The sequence below is a fragment of the Monodelphis domestica genome, chromosome 1 (genome assembly GCF_027887165.1).
Source record: "Monodelphis domestica isolate mMonDom1 chromosome 1, mMonDom1.pri, whole genome shotgun sequence".
NCBI lineage: Eukaryota > Metazoa > Chordata > Mammalia > Didelphimorphia > Didelphidae > Monodelphis > Monodelphis domestica.
Window position 1 is genome coordinate 693,659,002 of NC_077227.1, and position 26,883 is coordinate 693,685,884.

The following is a 26,883-nucleotide window of genomic DNA, read 5'->3' on the forward strand; positions in this document are numbered from 1 at the left end:
AAACTGAGGTCCACAGATTAAAGGATTTGTCCACAGTTCTAAAGCAAGTATTGGATAGAATATTACTGGTGATTTCTTGGAGAACTTCAATTTGGTGATAGCCTCTTTCTTGGCCTGATGGGATTGTAGAATTTTGGAGCTGGAAGCAAGTTTACTGATAATCTAGTCCAATTCCATTTGGTGAAATGAGAAACTGACAGGTCTGGCCAGAGGTCCTGTAGCTCCCACATAGGGCATTTTCCTGCTTGCCCCAAGTGAACAGAGCAAAGAGAGACACTCACACCTGCAGCACTTTACCAAAAGCACAAGCTCCAAAAAAAGACCCCCACAGCGTGGGTCTCAACCAAATTTATCTCCCAAGCATCCTTATGTAAAATGAGTATGTAACTTAAATGGATGCTGGGAATGTGGCTCAGGTGTTGCAAATTTTCCATCTGCACACAACTCAGTGCCTGCCCTGTGACCCAGGCCAGATCTGTGGGCCACGGAGAGCCAGTGAAGCCTGGAGGATAGAGCCAAGAACTACTGAGCCTCCATGTTAGGAGGGGACATAGGACAGACCGTGACTCCTTTTCCACCCAGATGCACCCATTTGCAATCACACTTTTCACTTCGCCCCATCAGCATCCCCCACACCCCACCTAATAGCTTTCTCTGGGCTCATCTTCCCTAGATTACCAGCTCTGTGAGGGCAGGGATGGGCTTTTTCTTCTTTGGATTCTCAGTTCTTAGTGCCTGGCACCCTGTAGGTACTTCATGTTTATTGACTTGCCTTAGGGCTACAGTTGGCATGTTGGTGGTAGGATTTGAACTGAAGCTGCTGTCTATCCATTCTGTGTTAGAGCACAATGTCATATTTGAAAGTGACTTTAGAAGGGTCCTCAGTGATCATTTATGCCAAACCTCTCATCTTAACAGATGAGGAAGGTGACTTGTCTCATACCACCCAGCCAGGCCAGGGCCCCTGTTATTGCCATCCCACTCGCTCCACAGGCTAGGATGCTACCGGCACTGGGAATGGCTCCTTGGCTAGAAGCAGAGCTCTGAGCACTCATAGCCAAGTTGCTAATTGTGCCACTGGGCCCAGTCCTGCCTCTCCCAGGCCTGACTCCTCCATAGCCTCCCGAGGCCACTCTGCCTCTTGGCCCCAAAGCTTCAGGCCCAGTAATTGTCTCGCTCCCCCTCCAGCTGCCTTCTCTGTCTTTGCTGGGAACCAGGGGGACAAGGTGGCCCTGAACATGGCAACTCCTCTGAAAACATGGTTTGGAAACTTTTTGTGACAGTGGAGCAGAAATTAAAGGTTTATTAAGATATCTCAAATGTCCTCTTCAGAGGCCCAACTCATCTACTTGGATCTCCTTGTGCCCACGTAGACAGTCATTTGCCAAGTGGCCACAGTAGGCATGGCATTTCCATGTAGTTTTCCTCAGACACAAATGGGGGTGAGGTGGGAAGGCAGAAAAGAAATTGAGAGCTGCAGGATCCTTGAGAGATGGCTGCTCTCCTAGGTGTACTAGGAACGGGCTGACAGACATTGGTTTACCACTTCCAGCAAATGGGAATTCTCCAAAGCTGCTGCAACGCGCTCCTTGTCAGCAAGCTGTTTGTTCACTGGACAAGACACAAGCAGAGACGGGAGGAGTGAGGACATGGTCCCTGCCTTGGCCCTTCCCCACCACTGTCAGGGCCAAGCATATCCCCACTGCTTCTCAGCACCTCTTGTCTATCAGTCCCACAGTCTGAGGGTAGGCAGCAGAGAATATTAGAGCTGAAAAGGACATTATGACAGAATGATGGAGCTGTAAGGGACCCGGAACAAAGCATGAGGATTAGAATAGATGGACCTGAGAGATCTCTTCAGTCCAAATCCTCATTTCAGAAGACACTGTGGGGTTGAGAGAAGGCTGACTTTTCTCAAGCCACAGCTATGGAAAACCAGACCTAGAACTCATTTGGCTCAATGTTTTTTCTGCTGTTCTAACTCTTCTCTATATAGTTAATTAGTCTGTTGTTTCTTACTTCAAAATAGTGGTAGTCTCTCGGTGACCGAGAATGACAATTGTCTTTGTGCATTATCATCTCAAACCAATCAGATTTCTATACCCCAAGACCATAACCCTTGTTCAGTCATTTTCATTCCATACTTGTGCTTCTTCAGTAAAGCAACAAGCATCCCTGTTTTCAGATTTTGGCCTCTAATTGATCCCACCCAGGTCACCAGAAAACCGTTCCAAAATGCCACTTCAAACCCTCACTTTCTTGTCTAAAACTTCCCCTGGCTTCCACTTTTCTGCAAGGTAAATTCTGTATGCCTCAGCAGGTCACAGTAATAGTCTGGCTCTGCCTGAACCTTTATCTCACACTCCTCTCAGGCCAGTCCACTCACTCTGCTGGAAATCCATGCGGGACTTCCCGCAAAGTCCTGCATTGCCCCTCATTTCTTTGTCTACTCTCTTCTCCCTGACAGTTGCCATCCATCTTCATTTTTCCATTCATCTATATCCTTAGGCTCTATTCCCTATGAACCTTCCAAATGAATCCTAATCCATAGCAGTTCCTTTTATTTGGATTTTCCTAAGCACTTATAATTTGTAAAATAATGCCATCCACAGTAATAATGAGGGTAATGATAAGTGATATCTCTATACCTCACATAATACTCATATTTCCTATCATGGGACTGTCTTGAATTGTTTAGTTTCTTTCTCAAAAATTAGGTTAAGAATTATCCCCCCATAAAATTGCCTAATGCTCCTCCTTTGCTACCCCACTCCCTCATCTGCCACAAATCAAATGCAGGCACCCAGGAAGCAGTTAACAAGTACTCACTGAATGAGTCCAAATTTGCCTTTAATTGGGTCAGCACAAAAGGCTGGGTGGGGAAAAAGCCCCAAATACCCCATGTCTGGCTCCTTTTTGCTCAAAATGTCCTTCCCCCCCCCCCCCCCCAATTCATTTAGATGGTGCAAAATTTCCCATACCATCTAGCAATTCAACAAGAAACCAGGATCCAGTTGGCATCTGTTCATTTGCCCTACTCCTGGCTTCCTTTCACTCCAAGTGGAACACAATCCTTTGGACCAAACCTCCACTAAGTTCCCCCACCTTGAGGGAGTGGATATATTGGGGGGGGGGGGGCGGAAGGAAGGGAGCTAGATGTTCGGGGAACTTTGGCAAAGGAAAGAGGGAAATTAGGGATGGATGACAAAGATATGGTGATGGTATCCAGATTTTAATCCAGATCTCTCCTCTGGCTCTCATCATGATTTTAGGAAATGGAATCGGGAAAAAGTTGCTTCCTCTAATTCAGACCCCAGAAATGAAGAAAGATTTCATGCTGCATGGCTGGAAATAAGGAAAAAAACCACCCTAATCCCATCCTTTCTTGGGTGTTTCCACTGGAACTGAAAATGGAAAAGTGTGGGACTGGAGACCCATACTCACCAGCATGTTCTGAGGCATGCGTCCCAGGGGTAATGTGAACATCCATCTGGAAAGAAGAGTTAAAGAGCCATTAAAAGGCCTTGAAGGACTTCTGATCCTTGGTAATTGCCCATTCTCCAGGCCTCTCAGGGCAGGGGGCATTGTGACTTCTGACTCCCCATTCCTCAAAGGCCTTTTACTCAGGATGCCAGTGTAATTGGCACCACACTCAAATTCCCCTGGAAAGTATTCAAAGGGTTTACTGGTGAATGAGGCACAGGGCTAGTTACAGGGTAGGGAGCGTGCATGCCTTTCACTGACCTTGAACCTTTCCGGCAGGGAGCGGATCAGCTTGACTTTGATGGACAGACCGATTAATGTTGCCATGCTGCAGTGAGGGATTGTGGGAGTAAATTCCACAGCCACTGTACTCTCCCTGTCATTAACCTGTAGAAGGAGGGGAAGAGTGTAAGCTACTGTTTATCTGGGCTCTTCTCCCAACATCAGGGTCAACTTGGCAGGGAGGGAAACACCTCAGTCAATAATGATGCTCAGATGGCAGTCAGTCCCACATTCTGACCTTAATGCCAAATAAGAGCATTTCCATATCCCAAGTGGAATAGAAAAGGAGAACACACATCAAATTGTGAAACTATTATGTACAGTTCACTTTTATACTATATAATAAATTTGACATTGAACTTTCAAAGCTGTCCTGCTTCTATGAGTTCTTACTTATTCTTATAGTGTTCCCTCAAAACTGTCACATAATTGCTCAGGAATACCGAAAACTGCAGAGCAAACCCACCTTGATTCCCTCCCTGAATTCTCTAGATACAGAATATTAAGAATCTTAAGGGAAATAATTAAAAATGGTAGGCAGCTAGGTGGTACAGTGGATAGAGAGCCAGGCCTTGAGTGAGGAGGGAATTGGGTTCAAATCTGACCTCAAAGACTTCTTAGTTATGTGATACTAAGCAAGTCATTTAACCCCATCTGCCTAACCCTTGCCCTTCTATCTTAGAATTATAACTAAGAAAGAAAGGGTTTTTGAAAAAAAGGATGAGGGTTTCAGAAGGAATGCCAAGTCTCAAACACACTACAAAACAGTAGCCATCAAAATAGTTGGTACCAGTTTTTAAAAAAGAGATTGATGAGTGAACCCGGTTTGGCATGCAACATAGGGAGCAAATGCACCCTGTAGTGAAGAAATGTTTAATAAATCTAAAGAGGTCAAGTACTAAGTAAGGTCTCATTATTTGACAAAATATGCTGGGAAAACTAGAAAGCAATTAGGTAAAAATTAGGTATAGAATACATTTCACATCATTTACCAAGATAACTTCAGACAGATACATTTCTTAGATATAAAGGGTAATATCATATATAAAACTTGAGGAGAAAGGAAGAAATTAATTTTTGGATCTCTGGATAGAAGAGTCTATGATCAAAAGGGATCACAGAAAATAAAGGACTATTTTGATTATATAAAATTTAAAAGTGTTTGTGCAAACCAATTCAGTTTAAATTAGAAAGGAAATATATAACTGGAAAAAAATCTTTGAATCAAGTTTCTCTGATAAAAGTCTGATATCTAAGATATATGAGGAAATTGATTTAAATTTAAGAGTCCTTCCCCACTTTACTAGTAAGTGGGTAAAGAATATGAACAAGCAATAGTTTTCAAAGGAAGAAATTAAATCTAACAACAAACCTATGAAAAAGTGCTCCAAATAACAAAGAAATGCAAATGAAAGGAACTTGGTAGTTTCACCTTATACCTATTAGATTGGCACAGTAAATATTACTATATTGTTGGTGGAGCTATGGATTAGTCAGTCTGTCCATCTGGAAAGAAATTTGGAACAATGATCAAAATATCACTAAACTATTCATATTGGTTGACCCAAGAATTTAGCACAATGCTTAAGGAGTTTAATAAAAGTTTGTTGATGACTCATTTGTAAAAAAGATCTATATGTACAAAATTATTTACAGCAGCTACTATTGCTATAGTATTGTATTAGAAGTATTGTAGTATTGTAGTAGAAAAGAACTAGAAACTAAAAAGGTATTCATCTACTGGGAAATGCTAAAAGCAAATTATATAGTATGTAAATGTAATAGAATACTGTGCTATGAGAAATGGTGAAATGGACTGCTTCAGAAAAACCTGGAATCAAATATATGAACTGATGCAGAACCATGAAAACAGTTTATACAACAACAAAGAGAAAAACATCTTTGAAAGAACTCTGATAAATGCAGTAATAGCCTTCAACCAGATTCTAGAAGATTAATGATGCACTTTAGAGAAGAGATGGATTTGAGACGTAGAATAAGATACCCACTTTTTGGACATGGCCAGTGTGGGAATTTGTTTTGCTGGACAACATATATTTGTTGTAAAGGCTATATTTTGTTAAGAAAAAAATAACAATTAGCATTTCTATAGTACTTTAAGGTTTGAAAAGATTACAAATCTCTCATTCGATCACATCAACTTTGGGAGGTAGGTGCTATTATTATCTTAATTTTACAGAAGAAACTAAAGTTGCAACTCCATTCAAGGAGATAAAGTTTGCTAGTCTTGGGGGATTACTCTTAAACAATTCAATTCCATAAACGTCTATTAAGCAACTGCTATGTGGTTGGTGCTAAACTAAGTGCTGGGAATAGAGAGGCAAAAGACAGTTCCTGCCCTCAAGGAGCTTGCAATACAGGAGAGTCAACATGCAAACAAATATCTACAAAGAAAGTTATATAGTGGAGAAATAATGAACAGAGGGAAGGCACTAGAACTGAAAGGGTTTGGGGGAAGGTGTCTTGTAGGAGGCAAGACTTTAGTTGGAACTTAAAGGAAGCCAAGACCAAAAGGAGATTTAGGAATAATCTGGAATAAAGAACACTAGTCCCGGAAAGAACTGGAGTTCTGGTCCCGATGCGACCATTTCTCAGCTATGAAACTTTGGACAAATCCTTTCCCCAGTTGGCGTCATAAGCTGAGGAAAGCACTTCCTAAACTTTAGAGCATTATTTTTAAAAGAGTCACGATCACTTTCTTTGGTATCCTCCTGCACTTAGCACAGTGCTTGGCACATAGCAGAGGTAAATAAATGCTATTTGACTGAATAATAAAGAATCCCCGAGAATGGGTTCACCTCTACCGTAAATACCACTGGGAGAGCCAGAAATCACCCCTTAAATCACCCCCCTTCCATCTCCGCCCCTTCCTCACTTTCACCCGGACTTGTTCCACCACATTCAGCTCCTCCAAGGTGAGCGGGTGCTCTGGGTCATTGATGGACCGGATCAGGTGTGAGTGGGAAGTGAAGGAAAACTTTACTGAGTCAAACCCAGCAGGGTGCGCGCCAGAGCTTCCTGCCCAGGCCCAGCCCAACTCCCGAGGATAAGGATGTTCAGGTCCCACCCCACTCGCCTAGGCCCCGCCTACACCCTGAGGCTAAGGATGCTCAGGACCTGCCCCACCCAGCTCTTTAGGAGGACCGGGCTCATGCTCCACGCCCGACCTCGTTTCCATCCAGTCCCTGCCCAACGCCGGGGAGCGATCAGGCTCTCAACCCACCCCCTGCCTCGTTTCCATTCAGGCCCCGCCCCCCGAAGCAAGCGGCCTTTTGCCGCCTACTCAAATGCCTCGTTCCCGCCCCCGCCCCGTGAGTGCGCGTTCTGCTAAACTCTCCAGGCGGCGCCTTCCGCAGTGGATATCGAAGATCTCTCGGTCGTCAATGCTATCAGGGACTTGGTCATCTTCCTCGCCAGCGGTGACAGGCCGCTCCCCGGACCGTTGGTAGATCAGCGGGTTCGCATTCTCCAAGAGGCCGCCAAGGCCAGCGCCGCTGCCCGCGCCCACCATCTTCGCCGAACCCGTGGCGGGCCGCTCATTGGGTGCCTCCACTGGGCAGGCTCAGGCCCACTTCCGGTGCATGACTTTGGAGGCGGGAGGAAGGAAAGTGCGCTTCCGGGAGGGGCGGTATGGCGGTGCAGAGAGGACAAAATCATTCTTCCTGCCTTCTAGTCCCGCCCCGCTCCCCTAGGCGCTTAAGGGGAAGGTGCGAAAGTCTGTCGACCTAGAGGTGTGGAGGAATCCGTGTTCCAGCCGCCAAGTCCCAGCACCTCTCAGGGCCTTAGCCTTCCTATCTGTAAAATGAGTGTATTGGAGTAGAAACCCTGGCAGGATAACTCCAGCCTGGAATTTGCTAGTCAACATTTTAACAATCAGCTCTTGGGGTAGGGTGGGGTGGAGATATGGGCAAGGCACTCTTAAATTTAATCGGCATCATTAACCCCTTTTTAAGTGTAGATCATCCAAATGACAATACCGAGGGTAAGTGTACAATGCTAACAATGAAAATTTTAACAGCCTACTCCAGCACTTTAATCTCACCTCCACTTCATTCTGCAATTATTGTATTTGGCATGGGCCCCCCAAACGATGCTGCCTTTGTTTTCAAGGAGCTAGCATCCTACACGAGGGTGTCATCTGGGTTTTTGGGAACCCCAAGTTTACCCCTGCCCTTTGAGAACTCACCCTTTTCAGGCTGAACAATAGGCCTTAAAATACTTCATGATCCCATTTTAGATAAGATTAGTAAGCAGTAAAGCCTTAGGTATCCTTTTCGTTTTAGCTAATCCCATTGAATGGAAATCCTCTCCCTGGTAGCCCAATTCTTGACTGGACCCTTTTTTGTTTTCATTGTAAAACTTCAGCCTTTCCCTGATTAATCCTGTCTTGGACTTCTCATTTCCTTGTATCCAAATCTAAGCAATCCCACCACTCTGCTCTTATTTCTCTCAAAGATATGAGTCCCTGGGTTCTATTATTTGGAGAACCATCTCAAAAGCCGATGATTCTCTCAGAGATACTGTTCCCAGAGTCCCAAAGAGAAGTCCAAGACTGGATTATCAAGGAGAGTCGGAGGCTTTACAGTGAATACAAAAAGAAAGGGTCCAGCCAAGGGCTGGGCTACCTGGGAGAGGATTTTGATACATTAGGAGAAGCTACTAAAACAAAAAAGGATTTCTAAGACTTTGCTGCATGCTAATCCCATCTAAAATAGGATCATTAAGTACTTTAAGGTTTATTGTTCAGTCTAAAATGGGTGAGGCTAGGATTTCCCTTCTGGTATTTCTCATGGAATAGGGGCAAACTTGGGGTTCCCAAAAACCCAGTTGACAAGGGAAATAATAATATATAACATTTATGTATATTGTACTATACTATACAGCATGCACTTCACAATAATCTCACTCAATTCTCACAACAGCCCTAGGGGGGTAGTGCTAATATCTCCATTTTACAGATAGGGTAAACTGTACCCAAAACAGGTTAAAGTGCTTTGCCCAGGATCACAGTTAGTGAATATCAGAGGTTAGATTTGAACTCAGGTTTTGCTACTCATGTCAGGCCCAGCTGATCCACTGAGCCACCTGGCTGCCTACAACATGTATACAAGAATGGCCTGAATATATCACAAGGTATTAAGCAATAAAAGATTTGAAACTAGGCCCTTCTGCTTCCAGACTAATAATACTTTATCTATTTCATCAGGGTGAAGGTTTTGGAGGTAGAGTTGACAAGGCTTAGCAACTGCCTGGGTGTGAGAGTTGATGGAGTCTGTAAAGAGTTAAGGATGACTTGAAGTTGCAGGCCTGGTAAAGGTCAAGAGATCTCATAGGGGCAACTAGGTGGCTCATTTCCCAGCTGTGTGACCCTGGGTAAATCACTTAATTCCCACTGTTCTTCTGCCTTGAACCTGCTGCACAGTTCTGATTCTAAGTTAGAAGGTAAAGGTTTAAAAAAAAAAGATTATCTCATAGGTCCCTTCCAATTCTGGAGATGCCATGAACACAGAAAACATCTGCTACCATGCAAAGAAAGGAGAGCTCTAGATCATGTCAACATGGAAATCTAGAAGTCCCCAGCTTATTTAGTTGGGAGGTAGAAACCCCAGGTTTTGACCTTGTCACAGGAGAATTTTCTCCCTGAGGGAAGGTCCTACCAATACGCATTATTGATTCTAAGATGGAAGGTAAGGGTTTAAAAAACAAAACAAAACACCTACCTTCCTGGGTTTTTATGAGGATCAAATGTGATAAATATTTGTAAAGTGATTAGTCCAGGGCCTTGTACATAGGAGGTGCTTAATAAATGTTTGTGCCCTTCCCCATTGAAGTTTATGATTTAGTGACCACAGTCCCGTGTATGTTTAATAGATTCTGTTGTTGAGGACAAAGCATCTATTAAAAAAGAAAGTTTTAAATAGTAGTACAAGTACAGGTTGAGGAGAGTGGCTAGACAATAAATTCTGTATAGAAGATGGGAGTTTTGGTGGATTGCTTTCTGGGTCATTCAAATTCAGACTTGTTTATTCCTCCTGCAAGGTGCCTCCACCCACACAATCACCTGCAAACTCAGTCATCATCCTTGTTTATCCCACATCCTCTCACATCTGAGCTCTTACTATCTCCCATCTCCAATTTACCCTCTAGTCAGTTACAAAAATTATAATATTACCACAGCGTACCTCTCCAGTCTTACTTCACATTACATAACTCACTTTCATGAACGCTGTGTCCTGGCCAAGGCCATCTCTACTTGTTATCTGAACTTTGCATTCCACCTCACATTTAGATAGTACTTTAGAATTTATAAAGCCTTTTACGTATTTTGCTGTTTTGATCCATGAGTCAGACTTCTGTTTTTTTTTTAACCCTTACCTTCCATCTTAGAATTAATACTGTGTATTGGTTCCAAGGTAAAAGAGCAATAAAGGCTAGGCAATGGAGATTAAGTGACTTGTCCAGGGTCACACAGCCAAGACATCTGAGGTGAAAGTTGAATCCAGGGCCTCCTGTCTCCAGATCTGGCTCTCTATCCCCCGAGTCACTACTTATTTATTTATTCTTTATATTGTCCTCTCTCCCACCTATCATACAACAAATAGTTTGTCTTCTGGATGATTTCTCCTAGTTTATACTCTGATTTGTGGGTTGAGTTGCCAAAGGATGACCACTACTTTGATTACTACTGAGTATAATCATCTGGGTCTGTACTCCTAATAGTATAACTCATAAGCTTATGCCAGTGTCCTTAGCAAAGGAATATTAAGATTGCATAGTTAGGACAGTAGTTATGAAATACATCCTCTATAAAAATCTAGGACATTTGTTGTTCAGCCATGTTTGACTATTTGTAATCCCATTTGCAATTTTCTTGGCAAAGATACTGGAGTGATTTGCCATTTTCTTTTCCAGCTCATTTTTATGAATGAGAAACTGAGGCAGACAGGATTAAGTGACTTACCCAGGGTCACACAGCTAGGAAGTGGCTGAGGCTAGATTTGAATTCAGAAAGATGAGTCTTCCTGACTCTCTAAGGCTGCCACTCTGTCCACTCTGCCACTTGGTTGCCCCATCTACTTAGCCACCCCACTTAGGCCTTCCCAAATATAAAGATAATGATTAATTGTTTACCTTGAGTTTTCTCCAGGCAAAACATCCCCAATTCCTTTAGTCAATCCTATTATGACTTCTGGACACTCTCCAGTGTTCCTCTGATACTGTAGTGCCCAGAACTAAAAACAATATTCCAGATGAGACTATAGAAGCATTATCACTTTTTATATCTGGAAGCTTTGCCCCTCAAAGCAGCCAAAAATCTCTCCTCAGTCTCTTTTACTGTTTTTTCATTCATACCACATTCTGTTTGTGGATTATCCTTCAAGATTCTGCCCTGGGCCCTCTTTTCTTTTCCCTCTAGACTCTCTCTACATGGCAATCTCATCTGTTCCAATGGATTCAATTATCATCTCTATGCAAATGATTCCCAGATTATTTTCTTTAGTCTTGGTCCTGAACTTTAGAACCATATCTTTTTCTGCCTCTTGGATATCTTGAACCCTGGGTATCCCAGATGCATCTCAAACTCAGTATGTTTTCCCCCACAGCCTTCCCTCTTCTGTGCTTCCCTGCTGGTATCATGAGTTCCACCATCTTCCCAGTCACCCAGGCTTACAACCTTAGTGTCATCTTAGACTCCTTATTCTCCAATCTGTGGCCAGATTTTGTCATTTCTACTTTTAGAATATTCTCTTTACTCAAAGCAGATGCATCTCTAGTTCAGGCCCTCATCACTTCTTGCTTGGCTTATTTTATTTATTTAGTAACATTATTTAGTAAGAATGAAGAGGAGGGGCTAAGCATCCTTCTCTACATCTTTTGTACTTTCCTGCTAGTTTCATAGGTTCTCCCATTCTTCCAGTCTTTTAGGCTCATAAACCAGTTTTATCCTTAACTCTCACTGTCTCCTCATACCTAGACTATTGCCATTGCTACTAGCGGATTTACCTGCTTCAAGTCTCCCAACTCTGTTCTGTCCTCCATTCAGGCACTTAAGTGATTTTCCTAAAATCAAGGTCCGACCATGTCATTCCCCTAATAAATAAACTCCAGTGGCTCCCTATCACCTTGAGAATCAAATACAAAATGTCCTGCTTGGCATTCAAAGCCCTTTATAACCTAGTCCCCTCCTACTTTTCCAGTTTTCTTACTCTTTACTCCTTGACATTTACTTTTCAATCTAGTGACACTGGCTTCCTGGCTGTCCCTTAAACAACATATTCTGTCTTTTGACTAGGAATTTTCTGCCCCTCAGACCTGGAATGCTCGCCCTTACCATTTCTGCCTGCTGTTTTCCATGGCTTCCTTTAAATCCCAACAAAAATCCCGTCTTTTGCTGGAAGCCTTTTCTAACCCCAATTCTCTCTGTTATTTCTTATTTATCCTATAGATATAACTTTTTTTTTAAACCCTTACCTTCCATCTTGGAATCAATATTGTGTATTGGTTCCAAGGCAGAAGAGTGGTAAGGGCTAGGCAATAGGGGTTAAGTGACTTGCCCAGGGTGACACAGCTAGGAAGTGTCCGAGTTCAGATTTGAACCCAGGACCTCCCATCTCTGGATCTGACTCAATCCACTGAGCTACCTAACTGCCCTCTATTTTTCTTTGTATATATTTGTTTGCATGTTGACTTCCCATTGGATTGTTAGCTCCTTGAGGGCAAGGATGGTCTTTTGTCTCTTTTTATATCCCCACAGTTTAGCATAGCCCCTGGCACATAGTAGTGTTTGACAAATGTTTTCCAGTTGATTGGTGCAATAAGGAGTTGCTGAAGCTCGATGAGCAAGAAAGTTACACGACCAGACCTTTGCTTTAAAAAAAGAAAATCATCTTAATAGCTAAGTGAAAGATGAAATAGAATGAAGAAAGCCTCCAAGCAGGGAAACCAGTTAGAAGGCTATTCAAGTAATAGAGGTAGGGCAGTTAGGTGGTATAGTGGATAGAGCACCCGGTTTGGAATGAGGAAGATCTGAGTTCAGATGGGAGTAGATTCCAACCTTAATATGAATCGTGTGGAGGGGACAGCTAGGTAGCTTAGTGGATTGAGAGCCAGGCCTAGAGATAGGAGGTCTTGGGTTCAAAAGTGGCCCCAGTTTGCCTCAAATGGCAAAGCACTCCAGTAGCTTTGCCAAGAAAACCTCAGATGGGTCATGAAGAGTTTGGACATGGCTGAACAACAGCGTACTTTACTCGATGATGCATCTACATTGGTTTACTTTCTGTTCCTTTGCACTGGTTGTCCTTCATGCCTGGAATACTCTGCTCCCTCATGTATTCCCCTTTTTGTACTTGACTTCTTTCAAGACGGAGTTTGAAGCTTATTTTCTACAAGAGGCTTTTCCTACTCTGCCCTTCCTCCAGCTAATAATGTCTCCTTTTTCAGGTGACCTTACATCTCTTCTGTATATAACTTATATAGATCTAGTTAACCTCTTGAGGGCAGAGACCATATTTTTCCATTTCTTTGTTTTACTAGTGTCTGGCACATAAGAAATAAATGTTTATTGGTAAACCACATGATTCATATCTATATAGCTATATAAAACCCTTAACTTCCGTCTTGGAATCAATCCTCTGTATTGGTTCCAAGACAGAAGAGGTCATGGGAGTTAAATGACTTACCATTTAAGTAGATCATACAACTAGGAAGAGACTAAGGCCACATTTGAACCCAGGACTTCCTGTCACTTGGCCTGACTCAATCCATAGAGCCTCCTAGCTGCCCCCTCCACATGTATCATATTTAGACTGGAATCCACTAAAATCTCCCAAATCTTTCTAAGACCTGCTCTCTAACCATGCCTCCCTCATCTTATACCTGTGAAGGTTTTTTGGTACCTAAATACAAGACCTTACATTTATTGCTATTGAATTCTATTTAGACTCATTCCTGTGTTATAGATTAGATTCAGCCCTATGAGTGCTATTCCTCCCAGCTAGTATTGTCTGCAGATTTGATGAACATATCATCTATGCTTTTTAAATGTTAAACATCACAGTACCAAGCACAGATCCCAGTGTACTCTACTGGAGACCTCAACATTGGGAACCTTCATTTGGAGATATAAAACCTATATGAATGACACAAACACCCCACATGTGGGAACCTTTCTTCAAGAACATGGTAATAATTTCTGGTTGTTTATTTTGTAAGAAATTGCTTTTAAATTAAAAAAAAAAAGCTTTGGAAATTATTTTTTAACTGTGGCTTTGAGAGTATTGGTATTTTGTTTTAAGGGCAGTGCTTAAATAACTTTCAACTTGAATATTTCTGAGCAAGATAGGCTATCAGCTCAAAGCCCTAGGCTTCATTTCTAAAGGAGTCATTGTTTTAGGTTTGTTAGTGCTTTTGTGCTTTTGCTGGCCTTGAGTGCCTTTAAATTGGATTTTTTTTGGACTAAATATAGCTTACACAGATGGATATCTTTGGATCAAGGGAATACCTGGAGGGGAGCAGGAGAAGGGGTTAGTAGCTGGCCACTCAGTTCTACTCTGAAAGAAAAGGCTACTATACCGGAGTTATATATGTGGCCCTAAATGTTACTAGTCTAGGAGCATGATTTTTTCAGGTTCAACCTGCTTTTCTGGCCTTTATTTATTTATTTGTTTATTAGTTTATTAAACCGCCCAGTTAACACCCTCCTTCCTCTCCTCTTATTAGAGAAGGCATTATTTCTACTTATTGATTCTCTGAAGGTGAATATACATAAGCCATTCTTCAAACAATATTTCTGATGCCACATATAATGTCGTCTTGGATATTTCACTCTTCATAATTTCATATATGTCTTTTCATGTTTTTCCAAAATTAACCTGCTCATTTTTTTTAAAACATTATTTCATTTGGTCATTTCCAAGCATTATTCATTGGAGACAAAGATCATTCACACACCCCCCCCCCCACCCCCACCTATCCCATAGCCGCCTCTACATTCCACTGGGTATCACAAGTGTTCTTGATTCGAACCCATTTCCATGTTGTTGGTATTTGCATTAGAGTGTTCATTTAGAGTCTCTCCTCAGTCATATCCCCTCAACCCCTGTAGTCTAGCAGTTGCTTTTCCTCGGTGTTTTCACTCCCACAGTTTGTCCTCTGCTTGTGAATAGTGTTTTTTCTCCTAGATCCCTGCAGATTGTTCAGGGACATTGCATTGACACTAATGGAGAAGCCCATTACGTTTGATTATACCACAGTGTGTCAGTCTTTGTGTACAATGTTTTCCTGGTTCTGCTCCTTTGGCTCTGCATCACATCCTGGAGGTTGTCCCAGTCTCCACGGAATTCCTCCACTTTATTATTCCTTTTAGCACAATAATATTCCATCAACAAAATATAGCACAATTTGTTCAGCCATTCTCCAACTGAAGGGAATCCCCTCATTTTCCAATTTTTGGCCACCACAAAGAGTGCAGCTATGAATATTCTTGTACAAGTCTTTTTTCTTATTATCTCTTTGGGGTACAAGCCCAGCAGTGCTATGGCTGGATCATAGGGCAGACATTTTTTTATCGCCCTTTGGGCATAGGTCCAAATTGCCCTCCAGAATGGTTGGATCAGTTCACAACCCCACCAGCAGTGGATTAGTGTCCCTACTTTGCCACATCCCCTCCAGCATTCATTACTTTCCTTTGCTGTCATGTTAGCCAATCTGCTAGGTGTGAGGTGATACCTCAGAGTTGTTTTAATTTGCATCTCTCTGATTATAAGAGATGTAGAGCACTTTTTCATGTGCTTATTAATAGTTTTGATTTCTTTGGCTGAGAACTGCCTGTTCATGTCCCATGCCCATTTATCAATTGGAGAATGGCTTGATTTTTTGTACAATTGATTTAGCTCTTTGTAAATTTGAATAATTAAACCTTTGTCTGAGGTTTTTATGAGGATTGTTTCCTAATTTGTTGCTTTCCTTCTGATTTTGGTTACATTGGTTTTGTTTGTACAAAACCTTTTTAATTTGATGTAGTCCAAATTATTTTGTATTTTGTGACTCTTTTTAAGTCTTGCTTGGTTTTAAAATCTTTCCCTTCCCAAAGGTCTGACATGTATACTAGTCTGTGTTCGCCTAATTTACTTATAGTTTCCTTCTTTATGTTGAAGTCATTCACCCATTTTGAATTTATCTAGGTGTAGGGTGTGAGGTGTTGATCTAAACCTAATCTTTCCCACACTGTCTTCCAATTTTCCCAGCAGTTTTTATGAAATAGTGGATTTTTGTCCCCAAAGCTGGGATCTTTGGGTTTGTCATATACTCTCTTGCTGAGGTCACTTACTCCGAGTCTATTCCACTGATCCTCCTTTCTGTCTCTTAGCCAGTACCAAATTATTTTGATGACCGCTGCTTTATAATATAGTCTGAGATCTGGGACTGCAAGGCCCCCTTCCTTTGTATTTTTTCCCCATTATTTCCCTGGATATCCTTGATCCTTTGTTCTTCCAAATGAACTTTGTTATGGTTTTTTCTAAATCAGTAAAAAAAATTTTTGGAAGTTCAATGGGTATGGCACTAAATAGATAAATAAGGTTGGGTAGGATGGTTATTTTTATTATATTGGCTCGTCCTACCCATGAGCAGTTAATGCTTTTCCAATTGTTCAAGTCTAGTTTTAGTTGTGTGGAGAGTGTTTTGTAGTTGTGTTCATATAGTTCCTGTGTTTGTCTCAGGAGATAGATTCCTAAATATTTTATTTTGTCTAAGGTGATTTTGAATTGGATTTCTCTTTCCAGTTCTTGTTGCTGAGCTGTATTGGAAATATATAGAAATGCTGATGACTTATGCAGTGTAAAAAAATAGACTTTGATTATGTTTTCATGATCCTTTGGAAAAAAAATTAATTTTTTTGCAAACGATCAAAAGGGGATTGTAAAAAAATAGACTCGAATACAGGACTACAATCCCCACAAGCCTTTGCTCCACTTCCCCAAAATGCTTTGTAATCTCACGGGAATTCTGAGGTGGGCCGAGATCGAGGAAGGATTTAAGCTGGGGGCAAAGGTTTTTGGGGTCTCTCTTTTGGACTTCGGTTTTGGAGCAGAGGCGTCTCTTCCATGATGTGAGGTTATTTTGTCTAGGCCTCTGGCCTAGGCACATGTTTCTTACTTGTATATTCTTTAATCTTTAACCTTTAATAAACCTCTAAAAAATATAATACTCCTTGCAGAGAGAAACTAATTTTTACCTGCCTCAGTCTCCCCATCTCCCTAAATTTTAATCTTTACAGTTTTGGCGACCACTAGATTGGATGAGAACTTCTCAAATTTTTTAGCCTAGATAATGATTTTTTTTAAAGCCACGGTTCTCTGAGATGCTCTTTAGAAAACCATCTTGATCAGCTCCTGCCTGCGGCCCTCTCCAGCTCCTGCTTCTGCTCCTGGCCTCTCACCTGGTGCCTGAGCTGCGCTCCGGCTCCCAGCCCAACCCACCCCGGCGGTCTGTCTCTCGCCCATCTGGCCTCCGACCCAGATGGCATATCACTCCAGCCCCAGACCCACGAGTGTGACCCCAGCCGGCTCATCACCCAGATCCTTGGAGCAGATTGCTGAGGACTCATTGTGACCAGCTGGTAACAGTATTGGCCACGTGGGCGGAGGGGAGAGACGAGAGGGAAAGGAGACCAGGTAATTTTCCCTTAGGCTAAGGCTCCACGTGGATGGGGGTATTGGCCACAGGAGGTATCAGAGCAGGGGAGAGAGAAAAGGGAGAGGAGAAGAAACAGATTTTTCAAACAGAAACTTAATAGCAATGGGCTGTTTAAAAGGATACCTTTTGACTGTTCTGGTAATTTTATTGATTTCACCTGCGTGCCAGAAGAAACATTCAGCCAAAAGATTCAACTTTGAATTTGCAAATGGGTGGCTCAGGGCACTGAGAGAATGGTCCTGGGTTCAAATCTGGCCTCAGATACTCCCCAGCTGTGGGGCGCTGGACGGGTCCCTTAACCCCCATTGCCTAGCCCTTACCACTCTGCCTTCTGACAATAGACATTTAAATGGATAAGAACCCAAGGAACTCTGAAGAGACTAAAGGCTATATTCTAAGGCATTTCAGACTCTAATGGTTTATAAAAATCTCTGTATTCTATTGCATTTTTTGTTATGGTTTAACTTTGTGATTTTAAGTTCATATATTACTGGATTCAATATTATTCTGCTTGAACTGAAGGTTGATTGAATTTATTTTGAATGTACTGAGTTTTGAAATTCTGTTGTTTCCCCCCTATAACTATTGAACAAATATTATTGTGAATAAGTCCATATATGAAAAAACAGCCTTTTTCTATTTTGCTGAGGATAGATGGACTTCAGAACTGGTTATAATTGTATTAACAACCTTGGAAATTTTAATGTGCTAAATACCTCAAATGAAATGATTTAAGGGTTTTTTAAAATATGATTTTTGGAATTTTTTAAAAACAATCTCTGGTTATTTTTGCCTGCCCCTACCATGAGGTAAGGTCTAGTAGATGAAGTGAAATACATTTTATAACCCCCAACCTTCCCGCATTTCTAAATATGTGAATGGAAGTTGGGCAGTTAATCTCAGGGCATTTGTATCCCTAAAAGCCTCCAAAAGGAGCACCCCTTTATTTATACTCTTCAGCTCACTACTTTACTTGCACCAGAATGATATCTAGATTTCTTGATTATGTTCTTAACCCAAGATGAGTTTTACTTTGTTTAAAAAAATATGTTTAAATACCAAGGTTGAAAGATTGCTATGTTTGTAAAAATTGTGACAAATGGCCATCAATTCATAGGTTTTAAAAATGTCATACAGCAACTTATGTGAAATATGAAAGTGTGTTTGTTTGCTATTGTAATTAATTGGGCTATTGAGAATTTTGGGGATTTTGGTAACTACATATTTGTACTACTGTATTAAAAAAAAATGAAAAATTGTTAACCTTGTTCAATTCATTTGCCTTCTACTCACAGTGGTCATGGCCAGATATTAAGAGGAAATGGATCTCATTTTTGGTGAGAAAGCCTTGTATTTTATATTTTCTTAGCTGACACAGAGTGTCAATGATTATAAGCTATATTTTTGAATTTTTTAAAGCTCTTTTATTATTATATTTTTCTTGCATGTGCAATATGCTTTTTCAGTTTTTTAAATTATTTTTTCTCTCCTTTTTATATTTGAAGCACATGTCACCAGTATAAAGATTTTCTTTAACTTTTTGACTTTTCAGTGCTACAAGTTTGAAATACATTTGCTAATGCATGCCCTAAAAAGCTTGTGACTATAACAATGATGCCACTAATTATTTAAATAAATTATGGGACTTTGTTTAATGATTCTGTCTGATTCCAGGACAAGATATACACAAAAGAGCCAATGCATAGTGCCAATAGAGCATAAGATCAAAGAGACCAACCAATCCTGGTGAAATTGATGTCACTTTGAACCTAGACAAAGAGGACTTGAACATGTTTGGGGTTCGAGGTTGCCGCTGTTTAACATGTGTTAAAAGCAGGTCTTCCGTGTTCCACATTCTACCAAGTACCTCAAACTTGGCTCCCGGAACCTTGGCTTATATACTCTGGTCCCCTTTTCTGCCTCTCACAGTGTGGTACCTTTCTGTAGTCCTGGCTACTGACTGGGTAAATGCATCATTGCTTAGATCATTTTGATTGGGCCCTGATTCAAGGACCTGTTATAGATTTATTTTTCTTTCACTTGGAATTTTTACACATAAGACTTTGATAGTCTATATTTTCATCCAGAAATTTTTCTTTTTTTATTTGGATTTTTCTGATGTCCTTTTAATATCTCTTGCCAATTGATTCATATACCTCATACCTCAGCCATGCATTCCTAAGTGATCCTGTCTTTGTCAATCACCCTCTTAACGGGGGGAATGTAAAAAAAAATATCATTATTTAAATTGGAAAGTTTAAATTCCTTTTGAGAAGAATTTTAGGTAAAGAAGATGCTACCTCTCTGAATCCAGAACTGAACTGTTGGAGAAGCCACCATGAAGAAGCCTCCAGACCACAAGTTGCACAAAATTGAACTTTGGGTGTAGTTGATTGAACATTTATTTGTATCTGTACTTTCATGCCAAAGGGGACTGCCCCCTAACTGGCTTTTTGTCAATGTGTTCAGCAATTATTGGGTTTGTTTGTTTTTTTCTCTTATCATCAAATTATTGTAATCTTTAAATTGATTATGTTTTCATGATCCTTTGGAAAAAAAATTAATTTTTTTGCAAACGATCAAAAGGGGATTGTAAAAAAATAGACTCGAATACAGGACTACAATCCCCACAAGCCTTTGCTCCACTTCCCCAAAATGCTTTGTAATCTCACGGGAATTCTGAGGTGGGCCGAGATCGAGGAAGGATTTAAGCTGGTGGCAAAGGTTTTTGGGGTCTCTCTTTTGGACTTCGGTTTTGGAGCAGAGGCGTCTCTTCCGTGATGTGAGGTTATTTTGTCTAGGCCTCTGGCCTAGGCACATGTTTCTTACTTGTATATTCTTTAATCTTTAACCTTTAATAAACCTCTAAAAAATATAATACTCCTTGCAGAGAGAAACTGATTTTTACCTGCCTCAGTCTCCCCATCTCCCTAAATTTTAATCTTTACAGCGGGTTTATTTTGTATCGTGCAACTTTGCTAAAGTTGTTGATTATTTCGATTAGCTTTTTGGTTGAATCTCTAGGATTCTTTAAGTGGACCATCATGTCGTCCACAAAGAGTGATAACTTGGTCTCCTCCTTGCCTATTTTAATGCCTTCAATTTCTTTTTCTTCTCTAATTGCTACTGCTAGTGTTTCTAGTACAATGTCAAATAATAGAGGTGATAATGGGCATCCTTGTTTCACTCCTGATCTTATTGGGAATGCATATAGTTTATCCCCATTGTAGATGATATTAGCTGATAGTTTTAGATATATACTGTTTATTATTTTTAGGAAAGACCCTTCTATTCCTATGCTTTCTAGTGTTTTTAATAGGAATGGGTGTTGTATTTTATCAAAGGCTTTTTCTGCATCTATTGAAATAATCATATTATTTTTGTTGGTTTGCTTGTTGATATGGTCAATCATGTGGATGGTTTTCCTAATATTGAACCAGCCCTATATCCCTGGTATAAATCCTACTTGATCACGGTGAATGACTCTTCTGATCACTTACTGGAGTCTTTTTGCTAGTATCCTATTTAAGATTTTTGCATCTATATTCATTAGGGAGATTGGTCTATAATTTTCTTTCTCTGTTTTTGGCCTGGCTTTGGAATCAGTACCATTTTTGTGTCATAAAAGGAGTTTGGTAGAACTCCCTCTTTGCTTATTATGTCAAATAGTTTGTATAGTATTGGGATTAACTTTTCTCTGAATGTTTGATAGAATTCACTGGTGAATCCATCAGGCCCTGGGGATTTTTTCTTAGGAAGTTCTTTGATGGCCTGTTGGATTTCTTTTTCTGAAATGGGATTATTTAAGAAATCTATTTCTTCTTCTGTTAGTCTAGGCAATTTATATTTTTGTAAATATTCATCCATATCACCTAGGTTGGTATATTTATTGCCATATAGTTGGGCAAAGTAGTTTTTAATGATTGCCTTAATTTCCTCTTCATTGGAGGTGAGGCCCCCCTTTTCATCCTTGATGCTGTTAATTTGCCTTTCTTCTTTCCTTTTTTTAATTAGATTGACCAGTACTTTGTCTATTTTGTCTGTTTTTTCAAAGTACCAGCTTCTAGTCTTGTTTATTAGTTCAATAGTTCTATCATTTTCGATTTTATTAATTTTTCCCTTAATTTTTAGGAACTCTAGTTTGGTTTTCTTCTGGGGGTTTTTAATTTGTTTGCTTTCAGGTTTTTTGATTTGCCTTTCCAATTCATTAGTCTCTGCCCTCCCTAATTTGTTAATATATGCACTCAAGGATATGAATTTTCCTCTGAGTACTGCTTTGGCTGCATCCCATAAGGTTTGAAAGGATGTCTCACCATTGTAATTTTCTTCAATGAAATTATTAATTGTTTCTATGATTTCTTCTCTGACTAACCAATTTTGAAGTATCATATTATTTAATTTCCAATTAATTTTTGATTTGGCTCTCTGTGTACCCTTACTGATCAATATTTTTATTGCCTTATGATCTTAAAAGATTTCATTTATTATTTCTGCTTTTCTGCATTTGAATGGCATGTTTCTGTGACCTAGTGTATGATCTATTTTTGTGAATGTACCATGTGGTGCTGAGAAGAAGGTGTATTCCTTTTTGTCCCTATTTATTTTTCTCCATATGTCTATTAACTCTAATTTTTCTAAGATTTCATTCACCTCTTTTACCTCTTTCTTATTTTTTTTTGGTTTGATTCATCTAAATTTGATAGTGGTTGGTTCAAGTCTCCCACTAATATGGTTTTACTGTCTATTTCCTCCTTCAGTTCTCCTAGTTTCTCTATTAGAAATTTGAATGCTATACCATTTGGTGCATACATGTTGATTAGTGATAATTCCTCATTGTCTATATTCCCTTTTAACAGAATATATTTACCTTCCCTATCCCTTTTGATCAGGTCTATTTTTGCTTTGGCTTTGTCAGATATCATGATTGCAACTCCTGCCTTCTTTCTATCAGTTGATGCCCAAAAGGTCTTACTCCATCATTTAATTCTAACCTTGTGAGTATCAGCCCGCCTCATATGTGTTTCTTGAAGACAACATATAGTAGGGTTTTGGGTTCTAATCCAATCTGCTATTTGTCTACTTTTTATGGGTGAGTTCATCCCATTCACGTTCAAAGTTATGATTGTCACTTGTGGATTCCCTGGCATTTTGATATCTTCCCCTAGTTCTGACCTTTCTTCTTTAGCTATAACCTTTTGGACCAGTGATTTACTTTAGGTCAGTCCCCCTAGTCCCCTCCCTTGATATGCTTCCCTTTCTAGCCCCTCCCTTTTTATGTTCCCTTCCCCAACCCCCTCTCCTTCCCTCCCTTTTTATACTCTCACCCCTCCCCCTCCTTAATTTTCCTTTTTCTCTTACCCTGTTGGATAAGATAGAATTCAGGATCCCAATAGATCTAGATGTTCTTCCCTCTCAGAGTTGATTTCACTGAGAATAAGGTTTAAGTAATACCACTTTGCGCTCTCTTCCTCTCCTTCTCATATGAGAGTTCTTCCCCTCCCTTTCCCACATGTATCTTTTTGTGGGAAAGATTATTCTTTTTAGTTCCACCCCCTATTTCTTGAAGTAAATCTTAGTATCATCAACGATTCCCCCCTCCCTTTTTCTTTCTTTGCTCCCCCCTTCACCAAATCTTCTTGATGCCCCCATCTTTCCTTATGCATGATTCTTCTAACTACTCTTATGATGCATACAATTTTTGAGAGTTACACAATATATTTTCCCCACATATTAATATATATATAATTTGATATAAATGTAGTCCTTATAGAAGAGAGTTTGACTTAAAGAAAAAGATAAGATTTTTCTCCATTTCCCTTTCTTTCATATTTACCTTTTCATGTTTCTCTTGCTTTCTGTGATTGGATATCAAATTTTCCAATAAGTTCTGGTCTTTTCTTAGCAAATACTTGGAATTCTTCTATTTTGTTGAATGTCCATACTTTCCCCTGGAAGTATATAGTCAGTTTTGCTGGGTAGTTGATTCTAGGTTGGAGACCCAGCTCTCTTGCCTTTCTAAATATCATGTTCCATGCTTTGCGGTCTCTTAGCGTGTTAGCTGCTAAGTCATGTGTGATCCTTATGGGGGCCCCTCTATATCTGAAGCCCCTCTTCTTGGCTTTTAGGATTTTCTCCTTAGCTTGGAAGTTCTTGAATTTGGTGATTACATTCCTGGGGGGTTGTCTTTTGGGGATTTAGTATAGAGGGTGTTCTATGAACCCTTTCTATTTCTATTTTGCCCCCTTGCTCCAGAACATGTGGGCAATTTTCTTCTATAATCTCCTGTAGTCTAGCATCGATATTTTTGTTTATCTCTGGTTTTTCGGGCAGACCAATGATTCTCAAGTTGTCTCTCCTTCCTCAGTTTTCCTGGTCTGTCACCTTGTCAGTGAGATATTTTATGTTTTCTTCTAATTCATTAAATTTTTGGCTTTGCTTTATTAATTCTTGCTGTTTTGCAAGCTCACTGTCTTCCAGTTGCTTATTTCTGTTTTTTAGGGACTGGATTTGTTTTTCAGCTTGTTCTACCCTTTTGTTAGAGACTTCCAGCTCTTTCTCCAATTGTGAAGTCTTGTCTATCAGACTGCTGATCTCTTTCTCCCATTTTTCTTTCCAGAAGGTTTCCATCTTTTGGATAAGCTCCAATTTGAGTTCTTCCAGAGCTTGTGGATAATTCCCATTTTGGGGGGCATGTTTTGATTTTTTTTGGATTTCATCCTCTTTCTCTTCTTTTCCTTGGGTTCTCCCACCATAAAAGTTTTCAATAGTCAGTTTTTTCCCTTTCTTCTAGGAGGCTTGATTTTGGGCCATTTGAGCCATCCCTTTGGTGGTTTTTTTCCCCTTTCCTTTTTGGTCTGAGGTCTGGGTGGTATGGGTGGGTTTTCTGTGGATTTAGGTTGCCTCAGACTAGTTCTTCCCAGCCTTCGAGGTTTTTTAGTGTGCCCGCCCCTGTGCTCAGCGCACTCGCACCTGTGCTCTGTGATCTCTTCTCACCCGTGCGCAGGAATCTCCTGTGAATCCGCTCTGAGGGGTGGATCTCTTGTATTTCCTGTCAGCTTCCAAGGAGCCTGGCTTGCCTCCAACCCCCACTACAGCGAGGGGCAATGCTTTGGCCTTAGGTAGTTTTTATAGACTCTCGAGACTCCTCACTGTTTGCAGTTTGCAGGGGCCCCGCCGTCTGTGTGCTCTCCAGTGCGCAGGGTTCTCCTGTGAAACCGCCCTGAGAGGTCGTTTCCTAGCAGTCTTTAGATCCCAAGGACCCTGGTGTACCCCCCCAGACAGAGACGTTCCTCACTCACTCGCTGTCCCGGTGAATGCTCTGAGCTCCTACTCTGGTTCAGTGAGGGTTGAGGGGGAAGGGCAGCTCAGTTCACATTTTTGTGCAAGCTTTTCCTCCTTCTTATAGTGTGGCAATGTTCAAACCCCACATACCTTCATTTCTGTGGGGTACTGGAGATTCCCTCCGTTCTTCCAAAGATGATTTTTATGCTCTTTTGAGGTAGTCTATTTTGTTCGGTGCCAGGGAGAGGAAGTGATTCGCGTCTACATTGCAGCCATGTTTACCCGGAAGTCTGCTCATTGTTTTTTACGGCATAAGAAAAATAAAGTGAAAAAAATTATGCTTCAATTTGCATTCAGACTTCATCAGTTCTTTTTCTGGAGCCAGGTAGCATTTTTCATTCTAAATGTTTTGGAATTGTCTTGGATCATTGTATTGCTAAGAATAGCTAAGTCATTCACGGTTGATCATTGTACAATATTGCTGTTACTGTGTACAATGTTCTATTGATTCTTCTCACTTCACTTTGCATCAATTCATTTATGTCTTCTTAGGCTTTTCTGAAACCATCCTGCTCATTATTTCTTATAGCACAACAGTATTCCATCACAATCAAGTATCAACTTATTCAGGTATTCCTCAGCTGATGGGCATCCACTCAGTTTTCAATTCTTTGCCACCACAAAAAGAATTGCTATAAATATACTTTATTTTATTTTTATTGTCATGCAGAACATACTTTCATATTGGTCATTGTTGACAGAGTAATCAGCCCTCCCTACATAAAACCATAAATACATTGATGTAAAAGACAACTCTTAACAGTTCTTTCTCTGGAGGTAGATAGCATTCCCTGCCATAAGTCTTTCAGGATTATCCCAGATCATGTCATTGCTGAGAGTATCCAAGTTTTCACAGATGATCATCATACAATATTGCTATTACTGTGTACAATGTTCTCCCAGTTCTGTTTATTTCACTTTGCATCAGTTCCTGCAGATCTTTCCAGCTTTTTCTGAAATCATCTTGCTTATCATTTCTTGCGATAAATGTTTTTGTACACATAGATCCTTTTCCTTTGGGAAACAGGCCTTTTAGTATTATTGATGGGTCAAAAGGTACATACAGTTTTATAGCCTTTTGACCATAGTGCCAAATTGCTCTTCAGAATGGTTGTATACATTTATAACTCTACTAACAGTGCATTGGTATCTCAGTTTTCCCACATTCCCCTCTAATGTCTGTCATTTTCCTTTTCTGTCATAGTAACCAATCTTACAGGTTTGAGATGGTACCCCAGAGTTTGAGAATTTGCATTTCTCTAATTAAAGAATTTCTCTAATCTAGAGAATTTGCATTTTTAAAATCAGTAATGATTTAGAACATTTATTCAGAACACTACAGATAACTTAGATTTCTTTTTTTGAAAACTGACTATATTAAACTGACCATTTATTAATTGGGAGATGACTTGCACTATTATCAATTTGATTTCATTCTCTATATATTTGAGAAAAAAAGCCTTTGCCAAAGAAACTTGCTATAAATTGTCACCCCCAGTTTCCTGCTTTCTTTCTAATCTCCTTTGTGCAAAACTCTTTAATTTAATGTAATGAAAATTATTCATTTTACTTTCTATGATCCTATTTCTTGTTTAATCATATGTTCTTACCTTATCTATATCTGACAGATAGACTTTTTCATGTTCCTTCAATTATCTTATGGTATCACCTTTTATCTAAATCATATGCCCATTTAAAATTTATCTTGAGGTGGGTTTGAGATTTTGGTCTTTACCTAGTTTTGATCAAATGGCTTTCCAGTTTTTCCAGCAGTTTTAGAGAGATACTATTGATTATTTTAAAGAAAGCATTTATTCCTATTCTTTCTCCTGTTTTTATTGTGTTGTGTTTTGTGAAAAGTTTTTTTTTGCATCTATTCAGATAATCATATGATTTTTGTTATTGCTATGGCCAATTATACTCATAGTTTTCCTAATATTGAGCAAGTCCTACATTTTTTATATAAATGCTGTCTGTTCATAGTGTATGATATTTGTGATATATTTCTATAATTTCCTTGCTAGCATTTTATTTAAAATTTTTTTTGCATCAAATATTCAT

At 40.1% G+C, this 26,883-nt stretch overlaps 1 protein-coding gene across 2 annotated transcripts; it reads right to left on the minus strand.

Moving 5' to 3' along the window:
- Positions 1-1,271: 1,271 nt before the first annotated feature.
- On the minus strand, positions 1,272-7,382 carry CIAO2B (cytosolic iron-sulfur assembly component 2B). Of its 2 annotated transcripts, XM_056801754.1 has the most exons (5): positions 7,149-7,377; positions 6,662-6,740; positions 3,745-3,870; positions 3,445-3,490; positions 1,272-1,611 (listed from the first exon to the last, which is right to left on the minus strand). In XM_056801754.1, exons 1-5 carry the CDS (start codon positions 7,295-7,297, stop codon positions 1,514-1,516), a joined length of 498 nt encoding a protein of 165 aa, XP_056657732.1. In that variant the 5' UTR covers positions 7,298-7,377; the 3' UTR covers positions 1,272-1,513. The 2 variants fall into 2 exon arrangements, with proteins under 2 accessions (XP_056657732.1, XP_056657691.1); XM_056801713.1 differs by having other exon boundaries at positions 1,272-3,490; positions 7,149-7,382.
- Between the last annotated feature and the right edge of the window lie 19,501 nt (positions 7,383-26,883).